This window comes from Durio zibethinus, chromosome 21 (assembly GCF_047325235.1).
Source record: "Durio zibethinus cultivar Kanyao isolate XHJ-2024 chromosome 21, ASM4732523v1, whole genome shotgun sequence".
In the NCBI taxonomy this organism is placed as follows: domain Eukaryota; kingdom Viridiplantae; phylum Streptophyta; class Magnoliopsida; order Malvales; family Malvaceae; genus Durio; species Durio zibethinus.
The window spans coordinates 16,244,767-16,270,345 of NC_143182.1; the positions used below are offsets into that span (position 1 = coordinate 16,244,767).

The 25,579-nt window shown below is 30.6% G+C and overlaps 2 protein-coding genes across 2 annotated transcripts; one reads left to right on the top strand and one right to left on the bottom strand.

The window, feature by feature from the left end:
• Positions 1-13,906: 13,906 nt before the first annotated feature.
• On the top strand, positions 13,907-16,884 carry LOC111305714 (6-phosphogluconate dehydrogenase, decarboxylating 1-like). Its single transcript, XM_022903462.2, has 2 exons — positions 13,907-13,994; positions 15,106-16,884. Exon 2 carries the CDS (start codon positions 15,114-15,116, stop codon positions 16,569-16,571), a length of 1,458 nt encoding a protein of 485 aa, XP_022759197.2. The 5' UTR covers positions 13,907-13,994; positions 15,106-15,113; the 3' UTR covers positions 16,572-16,884.
• Positions 16,885-17,921: 1,037 nt separating this feature from the next.
• Positions 17,922-19,834, bottom strand: LOC111306284 (protein SOB FIVE-LIKE 3-like). The gene has a single exon (XM_022904186.2). The coding sequence runs from the start codon at positions 19,612-19,614 to the stop codon at positions 19,201-19,203; it is 414 nt and encodes a 137-aa protein (XP_022759921.1). The 5' UTR covers positions 19,615-19,834; the 3' UTR covers positions 17,922-19,200.
• Positions 19,835-25,579: the final 5,745 nt, after the last annotated feature.

A 25,579-nucleotide genomic window follows, 5' to 3' on the forward strand; every position in this document is an offset into this window, starting at 1 on the left:
AAGAATATCCTAGGAAAATCCTTCCATCACTTTTTGCATCAAATTTTCCAAGATCATCTTTTTTATTATTCAAAATAAAACATTTGCAACCAAAAGAATGAAAATAACTTATGTTAGGCCTTTTTCCTTTAAAAAGCTCATAAGGAGTTTTTTTCAAAATTGGCCTAATCATAGCTCTATTTATAATATAACAAGAAGTATTTATGGCTTCTGCCCAAAAATATCTAGGTAAATTATTTTCACAAAGCATGGTTCTAGCCATTTCTTCTAAAGTTCTATTTCTCCTTTCTACTACCCCATTTTGTTGAGGAGTTCTAGGAGCAGAAAAATTATGGCTAATACCATTTTCACTACAAAATACATTAAAGCCAAGATTTTCAAATTTCTTTCCATGATCACTTCTAAAAGTAATAATTGAATATTTGCTAATAGTGATGAATTTTTGCAAAGCCTCATTCTTTGAATGCAAAAAGAGAACCCATATGAATCTAGTAAAATCAACAACAATAACAAACCCATATTATTTTTCACCAAGACTCATTGTTCTAGTAGGGCTAAAAAGATCAATATGAAGTAGTTGAAGAGGTCTAGTAGTTGAGATGCAATTCTTAGGTTTGAAAGAAATTCTTCTATGTTTTTCTTGAGCACATGCATCACAAACCTTATCATTTTCATATTTCAACTTTGGCAAACCAACAACCAAATCATTTTGAAAAACTTTTGAAATTACATGCATACTTGCATGTCCAAGCCTTCTATGCCAAATCCAACTCTAAGTTTCTTTTTGAGCCATAAAACAAACATTTTTAAAGGATAGGTCATCTAGATGCACTACATAAATATTTCCTTGATGATGTCCAACAAAAATAAGTTTGTTAGTTTTGATATCAATCACTTGACAGCACATAGATTCAAACATAACCCTAAATCCTTTATCACACAATTGACTAATGCTAAGTAAATTATGCTTGAGTCCTTTCACAAGTAAAACATTTTCAATAGTAGTAGAGGAATTATTACCAATGGAGCCAATTCCTTCAATTTGGCCTTTAGAGTTGTCACCAAATGTAACATCTCCTTCACTTTTAGCTTTCAAGTCCTTAAAAAGACTTTTGTCCCCAGTCATATATTTTGAGCATCCACTATCAAGGTATCATAGATTGTTCTTACTTGAATTGGCTTTGTAGCAATGCCCATCCACTTACAAAAATGTAATTAAATTTTATTTCGAGTACCTAAATTTTCTTGGGTCCTTGAGTGCTAGTGCTAACAATTTTTATACCTTTAGGAATCCACTTCATTTTAGTAATCTCATCTTGAGATGTGCTAACTCCTTTTGGAATCCACACTCTTCTAATGAGCTTACCTCTATAAGTGACTTTTCTTTTAGGAATAATATTGTATTGAATGACCAAATTTATGACAATGTGCACATATACTAGATGAATTATTTGGCTTAACCAGGAAATTCTTTAAATGAGTTTATTTGTTGCCACCATTATAACCTAGTCCATCTTTATCAAAGAAAGCTCTTTATGTTTTAAGCATGTCATTGAGCTTTTGATGTCCCATATAAAATCTAGAAAATGAATTATACAAATTTTCATTTTTCTTAGTCAAGTCATTGACATTCAACTTTAAGTGCTCAATTTCCTTTTCTAAGTCTTCTTTTGCTTTAGTCAATGATTCATTTTCTAATTTCAATTTAGAGACCATTTTTCTATATTTCATGTTCATATTCTCAAATTCTATGGCTAATTCATCACAGGCATCTTGTAGTTCAACAAATGTGTATGAATTTAAATCACATGGATTATAGGTTACCTTGGACTCATCAAGAGCCATAAGACATAGATTGGCTACTTTTTCCTCATTTGATTCATCATCGGAGAAGTCACTATCACTCCATGTTACTACCATAGCTTTGTTATTTGGCATTATCATGTTTTACTTTTTCCATAAAAGATAATCAAGTTTAATGTGACCTAATTTGTTGTATTCATAGCAAATAATTTGATCCCTTTCTCTACTACTTGATTCTCCTTTAGTCATCTCCCTTTATGGTCTTCTTCTACTTGAGAACTTGTTCATCCTCATGAACTTATTGAATCTCTTTCAAACATGGCCATCTCTTCATCTTCATCATCATTCTTTTATCCAAATTTTTCTTCATCTTTTTGAACGGTAGATTTGAGAGCAATGCCACCTTTCTTGATTGGTTCTTATTCCCTTTTGATCTTCATTTCATAGGTGAAGAGAGAGCCCATTAGTTCATCCAAAGAGAGTGTGTAAAAATCTTTGGACTCTTCAATGACTATCACTTTGGCTTTTTAGCTCTTTGATAGACTATTGAGAACTTTTTTCATCATTTCCACATTTGAATAAGCCTTTCTAAGAGCCTTTAAACCATTAATGATGTCGGTGAAGTGGTTTGACATCTCACTAATGGTTTCATCTGGTTTCATCTTTAACAGCTCATAATTGTGAGTGAGCATGCCAATTTTCATCTCCTTCACTTGATTAGTACCTTCATGAGTAACAGCTAGCTTATTTTAAATTTTTTTTACATTTTCACACAAGGAAACTCTATTGTACTCACTTGGCCCCAATGCCCCAATGCACAAAAGAGTGTATGCATTGCTTTGGCATTGAGTTGAGCCATTTTCATGTCATTGACATCCCATTCACTCTCTAGCTTGATCACCTCCCTACCATCCACCGTCTTTATTGGAATTTGAAGACCATTTACAATGACCCTCCAAACTTCATAATCATTAGCTTGAATGAACAACCTTATCCTAGTCTTCCAATAGAAATAGTTATCACCAGCAACAAGAGAGGGTCTTACAATTGAATACCCTTCACTTCTAAGAGATGTTCTAACTATTTCATTTGCCATGAGACACTTCTCTTGTTGGCCACTATAGTTGTTTTAGCTTGAGGATGGTTCTTCCACATTGATTACCATATTTTTTTGAGCCATTTTCAAGATCACTCTTGGGTTGTTAAACCTACAAAAAAGAGTACTAGCTCTGATACCAAATGTTTAAGCTCCTATATCAATTGCGAAAAGAAGAAATATCTTTAAACTCTCTCCCCCTTTTTGGCATTTCAAAAAAAAGAGAGATCAATTTAAGGTATGGGATAAATGCTTGATACCAATAATATTAAGAGTATTTTGAATGCATGTAATCAAGTGTAATATGCACAATGAAGTTCACATACATGTATCAAGCGTAAAAGCATAAGTGTATCCAAATTTAGCATTTTTGCACAAGTCATCAAATGTACTACATGAAATTTATGAGCAAAGGATAATGAATGATATGCAATCTACTCATAAATCATGCTATCATAAGATGTGCTTAGAAACTAAAAGATCAATAGTAATTAAGCATAAATTCAAGCACATGCATACAAGCTCATACCAATTGTTATGGATACCAATTGTTAAAGATATGTTATGAAAAGCATACTAATTGTTATCTCAAAACAAATCAAACAAAATTATATTCTAAGATTTCTCCTCAATTTCAAAATAAGGATTAATCAATATAAGGCACACATAATTTTGCATGAAAGGTATAAGCTATATTAAGGATAGGCACATAAATAAGCATTTATGAAAAAAAATCTGTAGCAATTCTGATATCAATTGTTACCAATTGTTAGCAATTTTATTCAATAACTTTCATAGAATAAACATACTTTAATCATATGAAAGATTCATTCAATACATGCATAAATAGTAATCTTTCATAAACTATTCTATCCAAACAAGAACCAAATGCTCATATGTATATAATAAATCATAAGTACTAATGAGCAATGAGGTTCAATTATCATCATGTCATAACAAAAATTATTCAAGCATTTTCCAAACATGATGAGCACGTAAGCTATAGCAAAGAAATAATAAAAGTATAATTATTCAAATATATTTCAAATTATTTCAATGCATAGCAAAGTACTTAACTCAAACATATGCAAGTATTCAATCATATATTTTAATCAAAATCACACAAGCATATGCAAAATGCATAAGCAATATACCTAATTAAAAAATTATGCAAGCATTTGGCATAATTTGGTACATGCCATCTCAATGATCTCAATCAATGAACATGTATATAAATTTTAAATTTATAATTCATAATCTATGAGTCAAACCAATTTAAAGATAAAAAAATCAATATGTCCAATTCATAGGCATGTTCAAAGATTCATCTTAAACAAATATTCATGTAATGAAAACTATTAATCAAAGCAATCAAGAACTAGGCATGAATATCAATGAAAGTGAGTTAATCAATACAAGCTTTCAAAAATATTAGAACAATATCTACTAAGTCGCTTGGTGATTAATTTGTGCAATGTGTTCATATGTTCTAGCACAAAATCATATATTTGCACATATCAAAGCAAGCATGTATATGTATCCAAACTTATACATCATATCATAAAGTCGATACATTTACCTCTATCCATGTCAAGCTTTGTTGTTACATTCATTGTAGTTGAGTGAGACTTTGAATCCTCCATTCCATATCATTTAAGCTAGTCTTTGATGTTCTTTAGCTTGATTGATGAGGATAACATGATTTGCTTACTATGCTTGAAATTTCAAAAATATAGGCTCATTCATACTCATTTCAAGTTCTCCTAGCATAGACTTAGAGATATTTCTTGACAAATGATTTTCATTAGAAGCACCAAGAAAATCAATTGATAAAAATTATACCAATTGTTAAAAAACAATTCCATATTCTAAGTCATTATAGGTAAAAGAAAATTTATTCTCTAAGCACAAGTTACCAATTGCAAGGGAGATATATATACTTAAGCTAGAGGCCATATATCAAGTTAAGCATCAAATATCACAATATTGGCACTAAAGCTAAAGTTCTCAGGTAATGTGCAAAACATGAATATTTTCTAGATCATTTAGAAATATTAAACACAAAGAAGACATATTCAATATTCATATATATATATATTCAATAAATCACCAAAGAATATGCCAAAATAAATTTTAGGCCATATAAAAACTAAAAACTCAAGGAAGACATATTTATCATAAAAAAAATTCAAAAAAATTTTAGCACAAAAGCATAAATATGTCTACATAAATTATAGGCCATAATCAACAATGACTTAAGCTAAAAATAAGCATCATAAGAAAATCACTCACTAAGTCATGTTGCAAGCATGTCAAGTAAAGCTCAATCATATTCATATAAGCACACACTTGACAAGAGTAATAGATGAACCAACAACACATATCATTTAAAAAAAAATAGTTCATCAATTTAAAAACACAAATCAAGAGATAAAACATTTAAGCACAAGAGCAAGCATATTACAAGGGTGTTTCACAAATTAAGAAACAAACAATTTAAGTACTTTCAAATCACAAGTATTAAGGTCAAATTGAATCAATCACCATATAAGCACATATCTTGACCAAAAACATAGATGGCAAAAAAATTTTTTTCCTTCATTTTTATTAGTCTTATTAGTCTTATTAGTAATTTTTGCTAATTTTTATTTTACTACAATAAAAAAATTTTATTATATTGAAAACTTTTGTATAAATACTCCAATAAGTTGGAAGTTTTTAAAAAAGATCTTCTTACCTAGGCATTTCTTAGGCATCACTACTTGAAATATCTTCGAATCTCATCATTAGAGAAAATTTTCCTTTCTTACATTTTTTTATTATTTTTTAATTATTTTCTTGGTTATCTTTTTTAATTATTTTTTTATTTTAAAAAAAATTTATCAAAGGTTAGAAACCATTTTTTATCATTATTAGCATTGTAATCATTAATTATTTTATTATTTTTTTATAAGATTTATCCTAGGTTTTAATAAAATTGTAAAAATTTTAACTATATTTTCCAATATTTAGTTTTATTTATCTTTCTTTTGTTTTCATTTTTGCTAATTATTAATATAAAGACAACAAATTTTTTTCCAACAAAATTTAAACATTTTAACGTGTATAAATATTAATGATAAAATTCAAAATAACAAAAATAATATAAAAAATTAAACAAAAAAAATTTACCTGAATTGGATCGGTCAACATCGATCTGGGTTGATTTTGTTGGACCGATCAACGATTAAAGAGGAAGTAGGTCAATGGGTAACTATACGAACCCTAGGTCGATGCGCGGATCTTTAGGGGTCAAAACGACATCGTTTTGACCTTTTTTCCAAATGGCATTGTTTTGGCCATTCTATTTACTATAAAATTAGCCTTTTTTTTCTTAACCTCATTTCCTTCCTTTTGTCAAAAAAAAAAGTTTTTCAGCTAAAAAAAAAACTCTCAGGATCCTTTATTGTAGTCAAAATCTGACACCGTGTCGACTAGCCCGCTGCTATCGTCAATCACAAAAAAAACTAAAAAATAGCAAAATGATCCTCTAGGCCTCCTTTTCCTACATCTGAACTCCTTTCACCAAAAAAGATCTCAAATCCCTTAGATCTATTGTTCAACCTTTCAACCAAATTTTTTTTTATTTTTTATTTTCTGTTGATGCTTTTTCATTGATCTGGCATTGAGTTCCCCTCCCTTAGGGATGATTTTTTTTTTTTGCTTGTGTTTGATTTTTTTTTTGCAAATTTTTTTTTAATGGGATCTCTTTTTTTTACACATTTTTTAATCTTTTTTTTATGTTTTTTTTTTGTAAAGTTTTCGAGTAGGTTTTCAATGTAAAAGGTCCCTCTAGGTAGTCGAGCTACTGTGAGTAGAGGTGCATGTGGAGGTTGGGTGTTGGGGTTCAATACTGGTGCTGTTTGGTGGGAATGGGGTTAGGGATTTTAATGGCATTGGGTACATGCACAGGAAGGCTAAGTTGGATAAAGGTTGAGGTGTAGTACTAAGACTTGGGGTAGAGGCTATGTCCTTCTAATTGAATGGTGTCTAAAGGGCTTGTGAGGGGCACAAGGGTCTAAGGCTCTGCTAGGTTAGTGAAAGCTGGGTTGCAACAGGTTTTGTGATTGGTCAGATATAGGCTTGAGTGTAGGGTGGTGAGAGGTTGGGTTGTTTGGCTATCTATCGCCAATCGAGCGAGTTCTTGGCTAGGGCTTTTATAGAGCCAGCCTAAGAGAGTAGGTAATGACTAGTGGTGAACAAGTGGTTAACTGGGGGGATGGTTGATAAGTGCTAGGGGCATGGTGCATGGGTCTTCGAGGATTTATGGGTTTGCAGAGGATGGGTGGCCATTGATGCTGTGCACGGCACCCACTAACACCAACCCTTTTACCCCTTTATTTTTTATGTTTTTTATGTATTTTTTGTTAAAAATTTTTTAATTATTAATTAACTTATTATTATTTTATATTATTGTATTTTAATACTTAAAAATAAAAATAAAATAAAAATAAAAATGAAAACAGTCAGCTTAGGCCCAAAAATAAAATCAAGCCACAGGCTACGAATCCGATAAACCTAGATGAATTCAAACCCGAGGTTCGACTCATAAAACCTGGATAAATTTGGTGTCTACAACCACTTAATATTTTGCTACTAATTTTACTAAACTCTAACCCTAATCACTTCATTAGATGTATATGTTTATTAGATTGCAATATTTATGCATTACAACTTTACTTATAATTCTAATATTAAAATCTAAAAAAAAATTAAGAATACACTGCTTTTGTTAGCTAAAATGGTTATTAATTTTGCAACTAAAATCAATTAAGTATTTTGAAGCACATCAAAAGCTCTCCAACCAAGTACCTATTTAAGAGTTGCCCGTTCTACCCACACAGACATACCCAAAGCTCTTTGATCTAAGAAAGAGAGACAAAAGGGGCCGTTCCATTTGGTAAGAACTAATATGAGTGTGTATATATGTCGACACATCCATAAAATTGTAAGACATAAATCTTTAAAATAGCACATACAATTCTTCCCATTGATGTTATCCAAGTAGTTTGTAGAATATTTTACTACACATGCAAACTGAGCAGTAGTATCCAGCCTGAGAATAACCAATTTAATAAATAGAATACCAAACTTTAAGAGAGAAGAAAAAATAGTAAACAACCTTAGGTGAATGATATAAAACTACCAATTGAATTTCAACAATTTCCTAATGAATTATAACTAACCTAGAATCCTAGATAAATCCACTTAAAAAGGGAGGAAATTACTATTATTACTTACAATACACAAATATCAAATATTCAAGTATTTGATGATTTAATCCTTTGATTACTCATACTAAATAAATAAAAGGAAAGTGTTTAAAAACAAATCATATTTTTTAACTTAAAAAAGTTCTCTTATTACACATTATAAAAGAAAATCAATATTATATGCACACCTTAAAAATAGATAATATTTTTTTAATTTAAAAAAGTCTCATTATTTACTCTTAAATTTTAAAATATCCTTAATTCTTAAAAAGTATATTTAAAAAGTGTATGTAATATAATTAATCAAATTATTATTTAGGAAGTATTATATTGGAAATAACATTACTCATACTCACATGTTATATAATAAATAATAAGTTGCTAAATGATTGCTTAATTACATTATATTATTATTGAGAGAAAGATCATATGATATTTTATTACATGAGTATATATTATTTTTATTTAAATTATGTTACATAATTACATTATTAAAAAAAATATTAATAATTTATTACTTATCATATATAATAATTACATGATAAATATTTATTTTAATAAATTTATCAAAGATTTTATAGTAAATAATTTATTATTTAATAATATAATAATGATATAGATGAATGACAAAATTTAAATGAAAATGATAAATACTAAGTCACTAAATGTTGCATCCAATCCTTTCAATTGTTATTTATACCAGCAGTTACTTGTTCATGCCATTCATGTAACCAAGTAAATCCCTGATTTGTTTGAAAGGAAAAACTCATCCAAAAATGAAACTTGTTAAGAAAATAGTTTCAAACCAAGGGGGTCCTCCAACATCATGAGTCTTCACTAAACTTCACACTAAAAAAGTAGAGGCTTCTCAAGAACTAAAAGCTTGTAGATGGTCTAAAGGACAATTCCAAGAATTACTTCCTAATTAGTATTTCTACCATTAACAAATCAACTAAATAACCTAAAAACAAAAGTGTAAAACTTTAATAGTTTTTCTTGTTTATAAAGTGTACCTTTGCATCACCAATCAAGATTTGAATCCTTTAAATGCAATTAAAATGGTCTATTCTTACACTCTGAAAAGCATATACATCATGATAGTAGTTCCAAATTGACAATTCAACATAAATTCTAATATAGAGTTGGATCCCCAGTGTTGCCACCATCTTTTATTGTCTGTTACTCTAATAAGAACCAATAATGCAATAATCTGTTATAAATTTTGATTTCAAAATTAAACCTCATGCCCATAGATAAGAGTCTAGAAATGAACTCTAAATAACAAAAAATTAAACAACTTTTCTAATATAGTAGACCATCATGATTTGCTCTAAAACTCACATCTAATTTTTCATAGAGAATGCAAATGAGATTTGGCTTGTCCATAGTACTTTAAAATCCAAAAAGTGAAAAAAAAGTGAGAATTCCATTGAATTACCTTGAGGGTTTCATTATGTTGCTAACCTCTTATTCGAGACCAAGTTGTTCATTTCCTTCATATCTCAATATCCTACTGCAAAATTTTAAAAACTTAATACATATTCTATAGTTAAAATCATGCTTAATTCAAAGAAGGAATTAGATTAAAAAGGCTATAAAATTAAAAAAAATCACATATTACCTCAAATGTTGCTAGGATACATGAACACTCACTTTGTCACCCTATTTAACCCAAAAAAAAAAACCCATATTAGCAAAATCAGAAACAAACAAAATTATAAAATAAAAAGCTATTTAGTACTTAGTTGATTACAACTTGTTTAATTACCATGGATTTCGGAGGGAGGTTATCCATCATTCCATAAGGCCTTGCTATTTTACCTCAAATACAATGATAATGAGACCGATTCTTTGTCACTTTCACCTTGTAAATATATGCCATTCACTTCCCACAACACCATCATTCTTCTTCCTTCATGTTCACTCTTTCGATCTAAATCAAGGATGTGTTCGGATACTGGTTCGACTTTGACCTTTTACAAAACCAAGCCTAACCAAAAACCCATTCTTAAGCACTAATCCAAACACTCCCTTACTAGCTTAATAAATCAAAAGAAAAAAATTGTTACCTCTTGTAACATGATGGATATACTTCTTTTCTATTTCAAAGGTAGATTTCACATTTAAAGATGAGCACTTTTGTTCTTTGTTTATAAAAAAAAAATTGCTAGATATAAGGTTCTTCATCATGTAAAATAATACATAAAGTAGAAGCATGTTTTACTTTGATTTCCTTCATATTGCTAGAAATTTTTAGATAACCAAATACACAAAAATTATCAAAGGATAAAGTGCATGTGTCACAATATCAATGGATGTATCTACCAACTTTCAGAGAATTAAAAATAAAAACCATTAGTCTTAAGCATTGTGCCTAAACATGTTTGACCTACACAAAAACCATATATCAAAACACACTCAATTAGAACATGAGAAATAACGTAAATTGAAGACATGTGTTTTACACTACAAAATCTTAGAAGAACATTTCACATAAATCTCAATATGTTATCTACAACAGGGGTTTAGAACACATTAATAAGGGCAACATCAATGTGATGGTTCTAAAATGGTATTCGAAACACCAAAACAACATCTAGGCAAGAACAAACACAATATTCACTAACTCATTTATTTGAAATTTAGCAATTTTATCTTGTGCTCTTTAGCTTATTAATTCTATCAAGTTTAATAAAGTAGAAAAGACATAGATATACATTGAGATAAAATCAACAACTTGAACATTTCTCTAATTATTGCACTCATAAATTTTAATTAAAACAAACCCTAATTTCATATATATAGAAAACTAAGAAAGGGCATTATCCCACAATACCATCCTACTTTATCTTTCATGTTCACTCATTCGATTTGAATCAGGGATGTGTTCAGATACTAGTTTGACTTCCTTTTACAAAACAAAACAAAACCAAACCAAAAACCTCTTTTTAAGCACCAATCCAAACACTCCCTTACCAGTTCAACAAATCAAAAGAAAAAAAATTGCTACCTCTTGTAACCCAGAATGATTCCATGAACGTAGAGCCTATTAAAAAGAAAAGACCAAATGAAAAAGTTAAAAATCAAGATCATCACTCTCAAATCATTGACTTTTTAGACCAACCAACCTAGATCTACCCTCACAAGTCTTTCTGCATTTTGGGAGTAGAGCATGCAAAATCAATCGAGCAATTGATGGATCTTGGAAGCATTCTACTTTGAACAACATGACTTATTCTATCTCATATGAAGAAATTGGAAAGAGAAAAGGGGAAAAAATGAAAAAAAATTGAAAAACATATAACAAATTTGGAAGAAGAAGAGATGATGTGAGAGCGGGAGTAATCATCTCTGACATGAAAACATCTGAAGAAACATCCCATGGCTCTGCATATCGTGCTATTAAGAAATCTCACCACTAACCTTGTATTTCATGCTTTTGGGAAAATGAAGCTTCTACCCTTCAACCTTTTGACAGAAGCTTCTGGAAAAGCTTATTTCTCAAAATTATCTTTTAATTGGTTTTATTGACATTGCTTACGTGTCATTTTAATCCATATTAGGGGATTACTTTTATTTATCTTATAGATATGTTTGTGATAAAATTATAATAAAACAAAATTGGTATTTTTATACTCAATTAATCACATTTACCCTTGATCTTTCAATGGTAAAATGAAGAAAGGGAAAAAGCTCAAATTACATTTTGATTTAATTTTTTGTTGTTACATAATTAACTAAATTTTGATTGGTACAATGTTCAAAATTTTATCAAAGAAGTTTGAAGAAAACATATTATAATATAAGGCTTGCTAATGCATGTTGGAATCCAAATATAAACACAAACTTAGACTGCATTGTTGTACATACAAGGAAATTGTAGAAAATATAAGACAAAAAAAAGTTCTAATGTTTGTTTGGTCCTTTTTGCTTTTCAATTTCAAACAAAAGTTTCCAGGCAACTTATCTAACATCCAAGGTAAATGAAGGCAAACACATTTACATGGGAAAAATCTAAATATCCATAAAATTAGGTTTGATAATTTTAAATAAGATGTAAAAATGATATGAAAAAAGATATAAAAATGATATAGTTTAAAATTATAAAGAAAATTATGTATGAATTTAACAAAAATTAAAAAAATACATTTCGTATTTGACATATTGACATAAATTATAATATAATAATTTTCATATTTTACATATATATAACAAGAAACAAAAATGACATAATTAAATAAATTGAGATATACATAAAATCGATATAAATTAAGTAATTAAAATAAAAAATATTCTAAAAATTACAAAAACAAGGGGGGAATGGGTAAAAAAGTGATTGATTACTTAACAAAAAGAAATATCCACATTCAGCATTTAGTGTTGCATTAAAAGTAAACCTATTCAAGAGTCGGGCTATCCATTCAGGTTCAAAGGTTCATCCAAAATTTGAAAAGATTTGAACAAAAAATAAAAACTTGTTAAATGGGTTTTGGTATAATTTTTAGACTTGTTTAAATTTCAAGTTAGCTTTTGAATAAAAAAAATTAAAACTTAAACTAGATCCAAATAACATATATAATTAAAATATTATCATTATATAAATATATATATATGTGAATTTTTATTTTTATATTTTATTTTTTAAAAAATATTTTTTAATTTTTTATTATAAAATTAAATTTAATGTGTGAATTTTAGATTTATTTTTTCAATTTGGGTCGGCTTTAGAAAAAGTTTGAGATCCAAAATATTGGATCGAGTCAGACTTGGCTAAATATATAAATTATTAATATCAAACATAAGTTTGATCCAAACTTAACTTGATCCGATTGATAAATACCTTCAGTTAGAAGTTAGTTAATATTGTTCATGAAACTACCATATTTAAGCAATCTTAATATTACTATGATGTACTTACATTATATAATTAGCTTTTTTTTTTCAAAATTTTCTCTTAATTTTATGTAAACAATGTAAAATTCAATGGTGAAAAAAAAAAGAAAATATTAGAAATGGAATCACAATGTGCAGGGAAGGTTTGACAATGGAAAAAATTTGTAAATTTCAAGGTCAGCTCTTGCAGCGTTCAAAGAATCAAAGTTTGATGTCTAAAAGTCCAAGAAATACAAAATTCAATGTAATACAACCATGATACTAATAAATAATAATCAAATCATTTTTTCTTTTTTGTTTGGGAAAATAATTAAAAAACAATTTACCATTATTTGAACATAAAGATCCTCTTCAATGTATTCAGCAGCAAACCCAATTTGCCATTTCTCATATCAACTGTTAACTATAATTTTACGATTGGATTATATAGAATTTTTAATTTTCATAATATAAATTAAAAACCCTTAATTCACAAAGATGTGATTCAATTTTAAATTTTAGTTCAACCATTAAATTTTTTTTTGAAAAAACGAGAAATAATATTGGTAGAATTTAAACCAAAACTTACAAATTTGTTACCAAAAAACTCCACCATTTTGACTAAAAAATTAGAAATTAGAACCAAACAATACGTTATAAGAAAGTGACTCGCCATCTGATGTTGCCACGTAAGCAAATAAGTGGGTCCATCTGACATGGCAAAAATCAGAAGGGTAAACTGTTACTATGCAGGCTCTTCCACCTACCACATCATCAGAGAGTGGCGAATTTTGACCCGCTTGAGAGCCAGATGCTCTGAATTTTAGGACCCTTTTCTCTTCTTTTTGCTATATATATTTGATCAGATTCTAAGTACGCATTTGTCTACTCTCTTCAAAAACCCAAATCTTTGATTTCTTTTCCTGTGTTCTTTTTCTATCAAAAGCAGAGGAAAGAAGTGACCTTTTGAGGTTCGGCCACTTCTTTCTTATGTTGAATTTCAATGAAATTCGAAACTTTTTATCCGTTAGTTTGATCCCAGCGTGTGATTAATTTTAAAGTTTTGTTTTTGTTGTTGATTAAGCAAAGTAATTGTCTTTCTGGCTTTTACTTGAGAATTGCTGATCTGAGTTTGGTGGATGTCTTGGTTGATTGGTTCTTTTCTTTTTTCGTATTGCTAGTTGTAGTTTTTATCAATCTGTGCTTGAGATTTGAATGAGTCCGAAACTTAAGTTGCTATCAAGAATGTGTTAGTTGATGATTTTGTAAAACATGGAGATCTTTTTCTGAATGAACTATTCTTCTTCAATTCTTTTAATCTGACTGCTTCTGAAAAATAATTTAGTGGTCTTACAGAAGTTATAGATTAGATTATATAAGGTTTACATTGATTACCCCAGGAGAGTTTAATTCATTGATTTGTTGAATCTGCTATGAGAGAGTTTTCCTTTTTTTTTTTTTTCTTGTTGAAGTCTTTTGGGTTTATTATTTGACTCTCACAAACTGCTGCCACCTACCTTTAATTTTATTTGATTTTATTGTTATTAGTTTTTGGATCTGTTAACTTTAGAGGTAACTACAGCACAATCTTTTTTTTTTTGTGGTTTAATTGATTTTTTTATTTTTTATATAAAACAGCCAACTTGGTATCTAAGAGATCCTAGAATGTGAACCGAATTGGTAAAATGTGCATGTAAAAAGTTCATAGAAGGTACCGGTTAGCTGGGTTGGTTAAGGGCTTTGGTGGTTGTATGACCTGAAATTGTTTTCCTCCTTCAGAAGAGATATGGGGGAGGGGGGGGGTTATGAGAGTTAGAGGGCTCCCTGTGAAACATAGCTCATCCATTGTGCCAAAAAGGATAAAACAGAACTCTTACAATGTGAGGTTCACCTGTTATGAAGGTTCCAAAGATTCTGTGCAGACATGATTATTTTTTAGTTTTCAAGGGCATCATCCCTAGTCATTGGTGGTTTATATAAAAAAAATCTGTTAAAAGTTATTTTTCTCATTTTATATTTTCCTTTCTTTGTTGTCAAATCTATTTCTTTTGGCATCTCACTAACAATGTAAAAATATAACAGATAGAACTATGGCTCCACCTACAAGAATAGGACTTGCTGGTTTGGCTGTTATGGGCCAAAATCTTGCGCTTAACATTGCTGAGAAAGGCTTCCCCATTTCTGTTTATAACAGAACTGCCTCCAAAGTTGATGAGACTGTTGAAAGAGCTAAACAGGAGGGAGATCTGCCTGTATTTGGTTTCCATGATCCTGAATCTTTTGTTCAGTCAATCCAGAAACCTCGAGTGATAATCATGCTTGTTAAGGCAGGGGCCCCTGTTGACCAGACCATTAAGACTCTCTCTGCATACATGGAGAAAGGTGATTGTATTATCGATGGTGGGAATGAGTGGTACGAAAACACAGAGAGACGAGAGAAAGAAATGTCTGGACTGGGTTTGTTATACCTCGGGATGGGGGTTTCAGGTGGAGAAGAAGGTGCACGACACGGTCCCTCTTTGATGCCTGGAGGGTCCTTTGAAGCTTACAAATACATTGAAGACATTCTTCTTAAGGTTGCAGCTCAAGTTCCAGATAGCGGCCCCTGTGTGACTTACATTGGCAAAGGTGGATCTGGAAATTTTGTCAAGATGGTTCATAACGGAATTGAATATGGTGATATGCAGCTGATTGCAGAGGCTTATGATGTGCTGAAATCTGTTGGAAAATTATCGAATGAAGAACTACAGAGTGTTTTCTCAGAATGGAACAGGGGGGAGCTTTTGAGCTTCTTGACTGAAATCACTGCTGATATATTTGTTATTAGGGATGACAGGGGAGAAGGTTATTTAGTTGATAAGGTTTTGGACAAAACTGGCATGAAGGGTACTGGTAAATGGACAGTACAGCAAGCTGCTGATTTGTCTGTTGCAGCTCCCACAATTGCAGCTTCTTTGGATTCAAGGTTCCTTAGTGGGTTGAAGGAGGAAAGAGTTGAAGCTGCTAAAGTCTTCAAATCAGGAGGACTTGGTGATATCTTGACTGACCAAACTGTGGACAAGGCAAAATTAATTGATGATGTAAGGCAAGCTCTTTATGCATCCAAGATTTGCAGTTATGCTCAGGGCATGAATCTTATTCGTGCAAAAAGCATTGAGAAGGGTTGGGACTTGAAGTTGGGTGAACTTGCTAGGATATGGAAGGGAGGCTGCATCATCCGAGCTATTTTTCTGGACAGAATCAAGAAGGCTTATGATAGAAATCCTAACCTTGCAAGCCTTCTTGTTGATCCAGAGTTTGCAAAGGAAATCATTGACAGGCAATCTGCTTGGAGAAGAGTTGTTTGTCTTGCTATCAATTCAGGTATTAGCACTCCTGGCATGTCATCCAGTCTAGCTTATTTTGACACTTATAGGAGGGAAAGAGTACCAGCTAATTTGGTTCAAGCTCAACGAGATTATTTTGGTGCCCATACTTATGAAAGAATTGATATGGAGGGATCTTTCCACACCGAATGGTTCAAGATTGCAAAACACCTAAAAGATTAATTTTCCTCCTGCGGTACACTTCAGTACCCCCAATAAGTGTAGTAACATCTGCTCTGGATTTTATGAGCATGGTTGTTTCTTTAAAATTTATCTCAACTTCATTTCTCAAATCCAGCTTCGAATTTAGACCCTGTCTCAGTGTGTTAGAAGTGGTGCTGCTTTTTATGTTGTTTCGAGATTTGAGTATTAATCAAGTCCGAGGCTCCATTTTTTACTTAAATGAGATATTTACCAAATATGGCTCACTGTTGTTAATCTGATGTCCAAACTTGGAGTTATAAGAGAAGTTTAACGTTTTCTTTTTGCTTGATAATCTTTTGTTCTTATTTATTTGTTTTCTTGCAATGTTAGATATCAACATCTTTTGGAGGGTCATTGATCCTCAGAATTGTTGTACAAACTCTTTGCTTTGATTTTGTTAATTCATTCCACGTTCTGACCAGTGTGAATGCCTTGTCCTACTTCACTCTTAGGTTAAGGCAAAATGTTCATTACTGCTGCAGAATATTAAATGGTGTATATTGCATTGTTTCATTCTTGAACTCTAGATCTATCAAATTCCTTTTGAAACTTAAAAATCAAAAGTTGCATATTAAATTATCATTATAGTGGCGGAATGTGCATTTTGTTTTCTCTAATCTAGTATAGCAGTTCACTTGCCAGATACATTCTTAATTGTCAATGCTGCTTAATGGGCTTTGGTTGTTAAATACACTGAAAATGAATTTCAGTACAGTTGCTGGTACCGATTGAGCTAAACCATGATTTTATACCATCATGTTGGTCAGTCTATACTCACTTTCTTCTTATTTTCTTTCTAACATCTGTGGTTTTATCGGTTTTATGGTCTTTTAGTGTTGTTAAGAACCTCAAAATCGATGTTTTGAATATGCCAGACAATCAAATGGAAAGGAGAGAGAGAGAGAGAGAGAGAGAGACAGACAGACAGACAGAGACAGAGACAGAGACAGAGAAGGATCTTATTTAGGAACTAGTGACTCTTTGTTGGCTATAGATATTTTACTACGACGTCCTTTTCTAAATAGTATATATATTCTAGGCTTCACAGGTGGGGTGAAAAACTCTTAAAAGTATGTTTTCATTTTGCCAAGTTCTATTTAACCATAAATAGGGAATTAAGTTCGGATTGTTGAGTTTGCATAATTATAGACCTAACAATTTGTGTACTTATGTTGTATCTATTTCGTATCAAACACATGTAAAATATTAAAATTGTCGTGTCATAATTAGGTTTGACACATCAAACACAAACATAATTTTTGGTTTTTGTGAAATTCATACCATTTTTGTTAAAATTTTAAACGTATCATTTTCAGTTTTTTTTTTTTTCTGTGTAGTGTTTTCATGTTGTGTTATTATGTCGTGTTTAAAATTGTTAGGTTTATATAATCATTATATAGATATATGGCCAATGTTTAAGACTGTTTGTGCAATTTTTTGTATTCTTCTGTCAGTGTATAGAATAATAATTCTTTGAGAGTATATAGTCACCTAAACCATTACGAGCAAGTATCTTTCCTTTATGTTGTTTGTCTAGATATGCAGATAACAACATCACTTGGGATGAACATAAAAATTAAACTTTTGGGGTTCAATAATTGTGTTTTCCTCATATGCATTGTGGCTTATATGACATTTTGTATAAGATGAATTGAAATGTGCACATCCTCTTTGTTTACTGGTTCTTTTATCATATTTTGTTATCCTTCAAGGACTGCACTTGGCTTGAGGTTTTATATTTGTGCAAAAGCAGGTAAGCTTATAATACAAACTTATGACTAGGAGCCGGTTTACATATATAAAATTTAATGTTTCTTTTGCATTATCTGGTATAGCTCCTTTTGACCTTTGCTGCCGACAAACCAAATGTGAATAAAAATTTCCAAGATCAGTATCTTGAAATGAATACGAAGCTCTTGCAAATGTGTCTAGTTGTGTTAGTTGTTGTCTTCCATTATGCTTGTTCATTAATCTTGTATTTGTTTTATTAGAACAGAATATGGCTTTTGCTGAGCATAGCTTTCAATCAGTAACTGTGGAACATGTTTTATATTTGCTATTCCTTTTTCTTTTTGACTTTGTTGTCTAGCTGTTGGACTTTCATATCTTCTTATAAGGTGAGTTATATATAAATTATCAATGGTCTGTCATTAAAAAATGTCTTCTTTTCTCCTCATGGATAGATCTTTCTTCTTTCCAGCACAGCATACTCTTTTTGTTCATGGCTTTGCACAACATACACACACATGAATAGGCGTCAGCACACTGTTGTTAAGAAATTCATTTCTCACCTGGTAAAAAAGTGGACAGTTTTTTCTGATTCACTTAAGTATGCTGCTCAAGTCAAAATGCAGCAATTTAATTAATTAGCGAAACATGATAATAGCTTGACCATTTTGTAATCTTGTTTGTTTATTGATACCAAAGATGTACTTAAAATTTGTGGTTGGAATCATAAAAACACTGCAAACTATAACATCTAAGTACTGAAAGAAAGAAGCAACATATTGTGATCATATATTCTTGGAAAAGACCTGGGAAAGAAAATACATTTGCTTGTCTGTAAGCTCCATTGAATACTAACATGTTTTCAGGGCTTTCAACCTGACTACTTGCGGTACTTTGGTTGACCTCCGACTCTGAGTCTCTTTTTGGATTTACCACTGTTTTCAGCACTCTTTTTCACTTCTTTCTTTGCCTCCTTGCGTGAAGAATGCTTGCTAGAGTAATCACCCTTATCGTGCTTGAGATGAGCATTGCTATGACTACCTCGACCGCCGATGTGTTTGTACTGATGATGAGTTGGTGCTGAAGAGGCATCAGACACCATTGAATCATCACTATTTCCCTCACCATCATCATCATCATCATCATCATCATTATTTTTGGTATTGTGATTGTTGTTATAATTGTCTTCACTGCATTCAGAATCATCTTGCATAGGAGAGACCAAGTACCTTGTCCACCCTGATTCACTGCTGCTACATCCTTCTGTTCTCAGAAAGTGTTTTAAGGGGTCCATTTAAAGAGGTTAAAGGTGGCTACCCTAAAGAGAATGTAGAGGTTAAGACGGTAATGCCAAAAGAAGGATGTTATTGAGGAAGAATGGAGGTAGGGAGATTATCTAGGCAAGAAGGGCTATTGTCTTTGGTGAAGTATGAAGAAACAGAGAGTTCTGGTTTAGTAACAAAGAACTAAGATCTTTATTTTCAGAGAGAAAGAGATACAGGGAGAGAATTCAAACTTCATATAACTCTTGTTTAGTACAAGCTTAGCTTTTACTTATATATTAGTTGGTGAAACTAGGAGATAGCATATTATACTTGACAATTTAAAATACATCAGTGACACGACATGAAGACATATTAAAAATTTAGCAAAAATCATATACAGATCTAACCAATATTAAAAAGAAAATTTTCGGATTTTTCGTGTCAACAAAACAACTTCAAATTTGTCTCTTATAACTTGAGAATTCAATTTTGAGATCTTGATTCAACCCTGAGATGACAGGTGAGATTTATGGGATAGGAAAGAGCAATCATTCATTGTATAGTCCAAGATCATATATGCCAAAAAAGAGAAAAACTCTGAATTTTGTCAAAAAATAAGAAGAAATGAAAATGGAAAACAGATAATCTGCTCTCTTTGTCAAAAGAAAATGTCTTCTGTCATTATCACCCTAGCCAGAACATCAGTTTTTTTAGTACAGTGTTGCAGAAATATAAGGGAACATATCTTTACACTAAAACTTCTCTGTCCTGTCACAATGGTGCAGATGAACCCATTCCCTCAAACTGGAAGAACTATGAGACCCATGTTCTCAAGCATGTTAGGCCACAGCCTCCCCACTTTCATGCATCTTCTTCATTTTCTTTCATGACTTATATTCTCTGTTTCCTAATCATTATAAGTTAGCTTTCCTGGATCAAAAGTGCATAGAATTTCTATGTCAGGATATACTTTAAGTAGAGTTTTCCTAAGATCTTTATGCTTTTGTTCTGTCTTTGTCTGCTGTTGTTTGTCTCCTAAGAAAGCTGACCTGTGTCTTGTTGCTATTGAAATAAAATATGGCATGGTTGCCCGTATTATTTCATATTTGGTTAGTGCTGCAGAAAGTCCTTTAGGTTTCCTGAGTTTTATTCATGCATAGCCTATTCTTTGGTCTCATATATGCGACCTGTGGGAATCATCTCAACTACAAGAAATACCACATCATCTTGGATTATTTGCCATGAAAATAACATCGATCCGATCAAAATGCAGGACACGATTGAAAATGGAAAAAAACCTGTATTTAGAAATGAAATTATTGTGTTATAAGTCAATAAGATAGTTTACTTCTTTATTAAAAAATAATGTAAAACTATAATTAATTTCTATAACTCTTTGCTAATCCTAATTAATTTAGAATTCTAAATGAATCTGCATTTTAAATAAAAAGAACAAAAACTCATCATTTCATCTTTATAGTTTCGTTCAGTGAATCAAGTTGATTCGTTTTAAATAAAGTATATAGCTGTACGTAATAATTGATTATTGTTGATGGTGTTGTTGGCATTGGTTGGAAAGGAAGTAGTGTGGTGGTTGCATGAAGGATGGTTGAAACCTACAATAAGAAAGTACGATTAAGGGGCATTGGAGTTGGTCCGTTGAGATGTATTTCGACGCTCAAGTTAATTAAGTATTTAAAGTTTTAGGTGAGAAAGAAGGTAATCCATAAGTGCTTAAAAAGCTTAAAGAGAAAGGATTCTAGTTCATATCCTACTTTGGTCTCCTTTTTAACAGTGTATAAGAGGAAAGACGATGGCATAACCAAGACAGAGGATAGTTAACTATAAATCCACGTGGAGTTTGAGTTACGTGAGTAATTGTGGCTGCATTTATTGATTTTAGGCTAGTGTGAGCTATATTGAATGATTTTAGGCAATTTGGAGATTGGTTAATCCGTTGTGATGTGATGCATTGATGAGATTTTAATAGAGGTAGTTGGATGAGTCCTTCCTTTGCAAGTGCAAGTTTATTTTATGGTAAAAAATCTAAATATTGATCCTCACTCGTAGTGATGTAATCATCAAATTATCAAATGTATGTTAATTTGATGATTATGAGAGTTAATTTTGTTGTCTAAATAAATAAATACAATAACTTTTTATATTTTTGTTCAAAAAATTAAGTTAATCAATTTTTTTTTTAATATAATTTAAGTACGGACTCTTGTTAATGGAACATTACTATAATTCAAATACAAAATCTAATATTTTTCATGTTGTTCGTCTTCCAAATGTTTCACTCTACTATGGATTTAGTTCTTTTTGACTGAGGCCGAAATGCAAAATGTTGAAAATAGAATAACCAAATCAAATCTCCACTGTCGAATGCAATGATTTGGCTTTATGACTAATTCAATTGGTCTGCAGAACTACAGCAATGCTTGTGATTCATGTGAAAATTACTTGCATAGTGAGCACAGAAAAATTAATATTATAATAAAATAAATATTCGAATGAATTTTAACTTGCTCACGTTTTACTTGTTCTATTAGATTGCTTTTAAATTAGTCAACGTTGGATGTTAGCTGTAATTATGGTGTGTTACAAAGCCATTTGGCTTTTTTTTTTTGTTTTAATATATATAAAATTTAAGCTTATATTAATACAAGTTAATGATTAGAACTAGAAGAGCAAAACTATGATGTTAGGTGAGGCGTTAGCTGAGGATCAAGGGTTGACATTCAATTTTAACTTAGGAGCTTTAAAATTAGTGTAGTACCAATTACCAAATGAGAAACAAAGGCGAGCCTACTAGGAGAAAAGGAAAAAATTGTATAAAACATTTATTTTTTTGTTAGTGTATCTCTTGTTTATTTAAATTATATCATATAATTATATTATTAAAAAAATTAATTATTTATTAATATCACAAATATGAGTTTGTGGAAATTAATATTCATTATTTAATTATCTCATGTAATATGTAATAAATAATTAATTTTTTTCATTAATATGATTATTTGATATGATTTGATTGGAAATGAGATATGATGATGTAAAGTAATTATTTCATACAATCCTTTTTCATCTATTACTGGCAGGTAGATTTGTCTATAGTTGGATTGGAACAGTTTAGATTCTATTAGTCTTTAAAATTCTTTGCCCAAGACTTACTTCCACTCTTTGAATTAAAAAGTACTACTAAAAAAATTAAAATATTTAAAAATATTTTCATATTAAAATTTTATACATTTTAAAAATTAAATTAAATAATAAAAATAATTTTTTCTTTATAAAAAATTATTTTAAGTCAAAGTCGAATTTGACCCAAATTTTAAAATTTATATTCAAGATCTGACTCAAAGTAAAACAAAACAGATTACTTGATTTATAAATAGGTTTACTACCAGAAATGCATCACAATGAAAGGAAATATGCATAAAATGAGAAATATGTGAATATGGATACTAACTTGTTGTATTACAAGACCTTATATTGTCTTAAAAAAGACAGTAGAGTCTAAGTTGAATTCGAAATGAAAAGAGTATGATTTATAAAATGGGAAAGGGTATTCCTAACTTGCTTAGTATACCACTGAATAAGAGATATTGGTGAAGATTGCTATGGAAGTGAGTTTTGAAGATCCCAACAGTTGGGAAAAGCACGTGCAAAAAATGTAGTAAGAACACTTTCTAACTTAGGTTGCTTGTCGGATAAATTAATGAATGAGATATTGCCTAATTGATTAAGATTTTGACCTTTTCTCCAATAATAATAATAATAATAATAATAATCCCAAATCCAAATATCCTTTTTATTCCAATCGTCAAAGACAAAAATATACTGTCGCATTAACTGCCAGAAAAAGAAAAAGGAAAGAGAGAGGGACAGTAAGAGAAAACAAAACCAAAACATGAGTGTTTGCTCAGTATTAATACATGTACTCTCTAATTCAAAGAGTTTGTAGTCTTTGAATTCTCATTTTTCCCAAATTTATCTCACATCAAAGCAAAAGGAAGGAAGACAAATCGTTGCAAAATTATTTTGCTTACTTTCCAGCTGGGATATAAAATATAATATATGTTTGTTAATTACATTTTCTTTGAAGAGCTTAGCTGTGCTCAGATCTGCTAATGTGCAACAAACATATGCCAAATATTTTTTATACGAAACTCGAAGCATGCAAGGCATAAGAGGAAATTATTACAATTTGTCTTATGTCATCTTTTTCTAATATTTGATGGTTCACTTGACAAAATGATGGTTTGGAGCATATAGAATATTTAAATGAGTTTCATTTTGGAATAAAATTCCTAATCTCCTCTTTCTTTCAAATTTTCTTAATGTATTTCTTTTGAATGAGGCTTTAGCTTGCTCAAAATTTCAATGCTCAAAAGTCAAAAGAAGTTGTTCTGGATTATTTAAGTTGTTCAATTTTCATGGATTTATTTTAATTTTATGTTGATTTTTTTTGGCTGATTGGTTTATTTATTGATTTTTTTTTTTTTGTGAATATACTATTTGATAGATATTGAAAGTTATTTGATTGTGATTGTAAAGACTTAATTTTGTTTGGATTTAGAAATAAGTTTTGAGCTAATTGTGATTTATTTTCTAGATTTCATTACATTTAATTTCAATTCAAAGTTAGGTTTGGGCCTAAAAGCTCAAATCCCTATAGTGAAGTCAAACGTTAAAACCCTTATTGTTTTTTATTTTTTATTTCTATTTCTTTTTAAATAAAAATAAAGAAAAATACAAAGCAAAAAAGTCAAAAAAAGAAGGAATTGCTTTGGAGATGGCAAAATTGATAGGGGCTTAAAGTCCAAGCTACCAACCGTTTTTCTCAACATAATTTTCGGCAACAAAAGTCACCTCTAATATCTCTAAAAGTCTTATAAAATCTTAGAAATTTTGAGATTTGAAACTCTCAGTTGGCTTTATAATTGAAAACTGAAAATGCACTAAAAGGTGAGGCCAATTTCTAAAAAAATTTAGAGACCAATTTTAGGTAAAAAAAATCCCTCATTCTTTCCCTTGCCAATTTTTCAACAAAAAATCTTAATAGAAAGTGCCTAAACAAAACCACTAAGCACCACATACCACCACCAAAAACTCATTCATAGTCCTAAAATCCCAAAAATAAACCACTTAAAATTACCCATCACCAGCTTTTACACTATTGTTTCACATTCAAATAAACTCAAATAAAAGAAAAGTGAAAAAAAAAAATAGCCCCCCACCCTTTGTTGCTAACTACGCACCATCACCATAACACACACATTGATCGAAACCAAAGAAACAACCCAACAAAAAAAATCAACACATCCCCAAAATGAGAACCTCAGTAATAGAAAACATCATAAAAAATTAAAAAAAAAAAGTTGAAAGTTTTGGGTTTTGGGTGTTTCAGGGCTTGACTTTTAGAGGAAAAGGCCTTAGGTAAAGGCCTTAGGTAAAAAAAAGAGCATATTAAAGGATGAAGGTAATCTAAATGGCCAAATGGGAGTTTTTAAGGGAGAGAGCCATGACCTTTTCGACTTAGATCTAGGATGTTTAAAGCATTTTAGGCAAAAGTGCATATTTGAGATGAAGAGGTCAAGAAAAGTGTTTGGTCAAATTTTAAAGTCGAAAGATGATTGATCGACAGTGGCCGACAATGGCATCGATGACGATTTTGGTGGTCAAAAGTCATTTTGAGAGATGGGAGAGTTCTAAGAAAGGGAGAAAGAAAGAAAAGAGAGGGAGGAAAATTGAAAGAATTTGGGTTTTTTGGGCTATTTATACTATAATCAAAACGACATCATTTTGATTAAAATTATAGCCTAGCCACTAATCTAATCCAGGAATCGAGCCGAGTTGAGTTGGTTAAAACCATTTATTGTTGATCTAAGTTAGTCAATCGAGCTAGTTGATCATGGACCAAGTAATTGACCAACATTGACCAAAGGCATATTTTATTTTTTTTTATTTCATTTTTTGACTTTTTATTTT

What these genes read in the sequence shown, in the direction of transcription:
- LOC111305714 (XM_022903462.2), top strand. Translation starts at nt 15,114, where the DNA reads ATGGCTCCACCTACAAGAATAGGACTTGCTGGTTTGGCTGTTATGGGC.
- LOC111306284 (XM_022904186.2), bottom strand. Translation starts at nt 19,614, where the DNA reads ATGGACCCCTTAAAACACTTTCTGAGAACAGAAGGATGTAGCAGCAGT.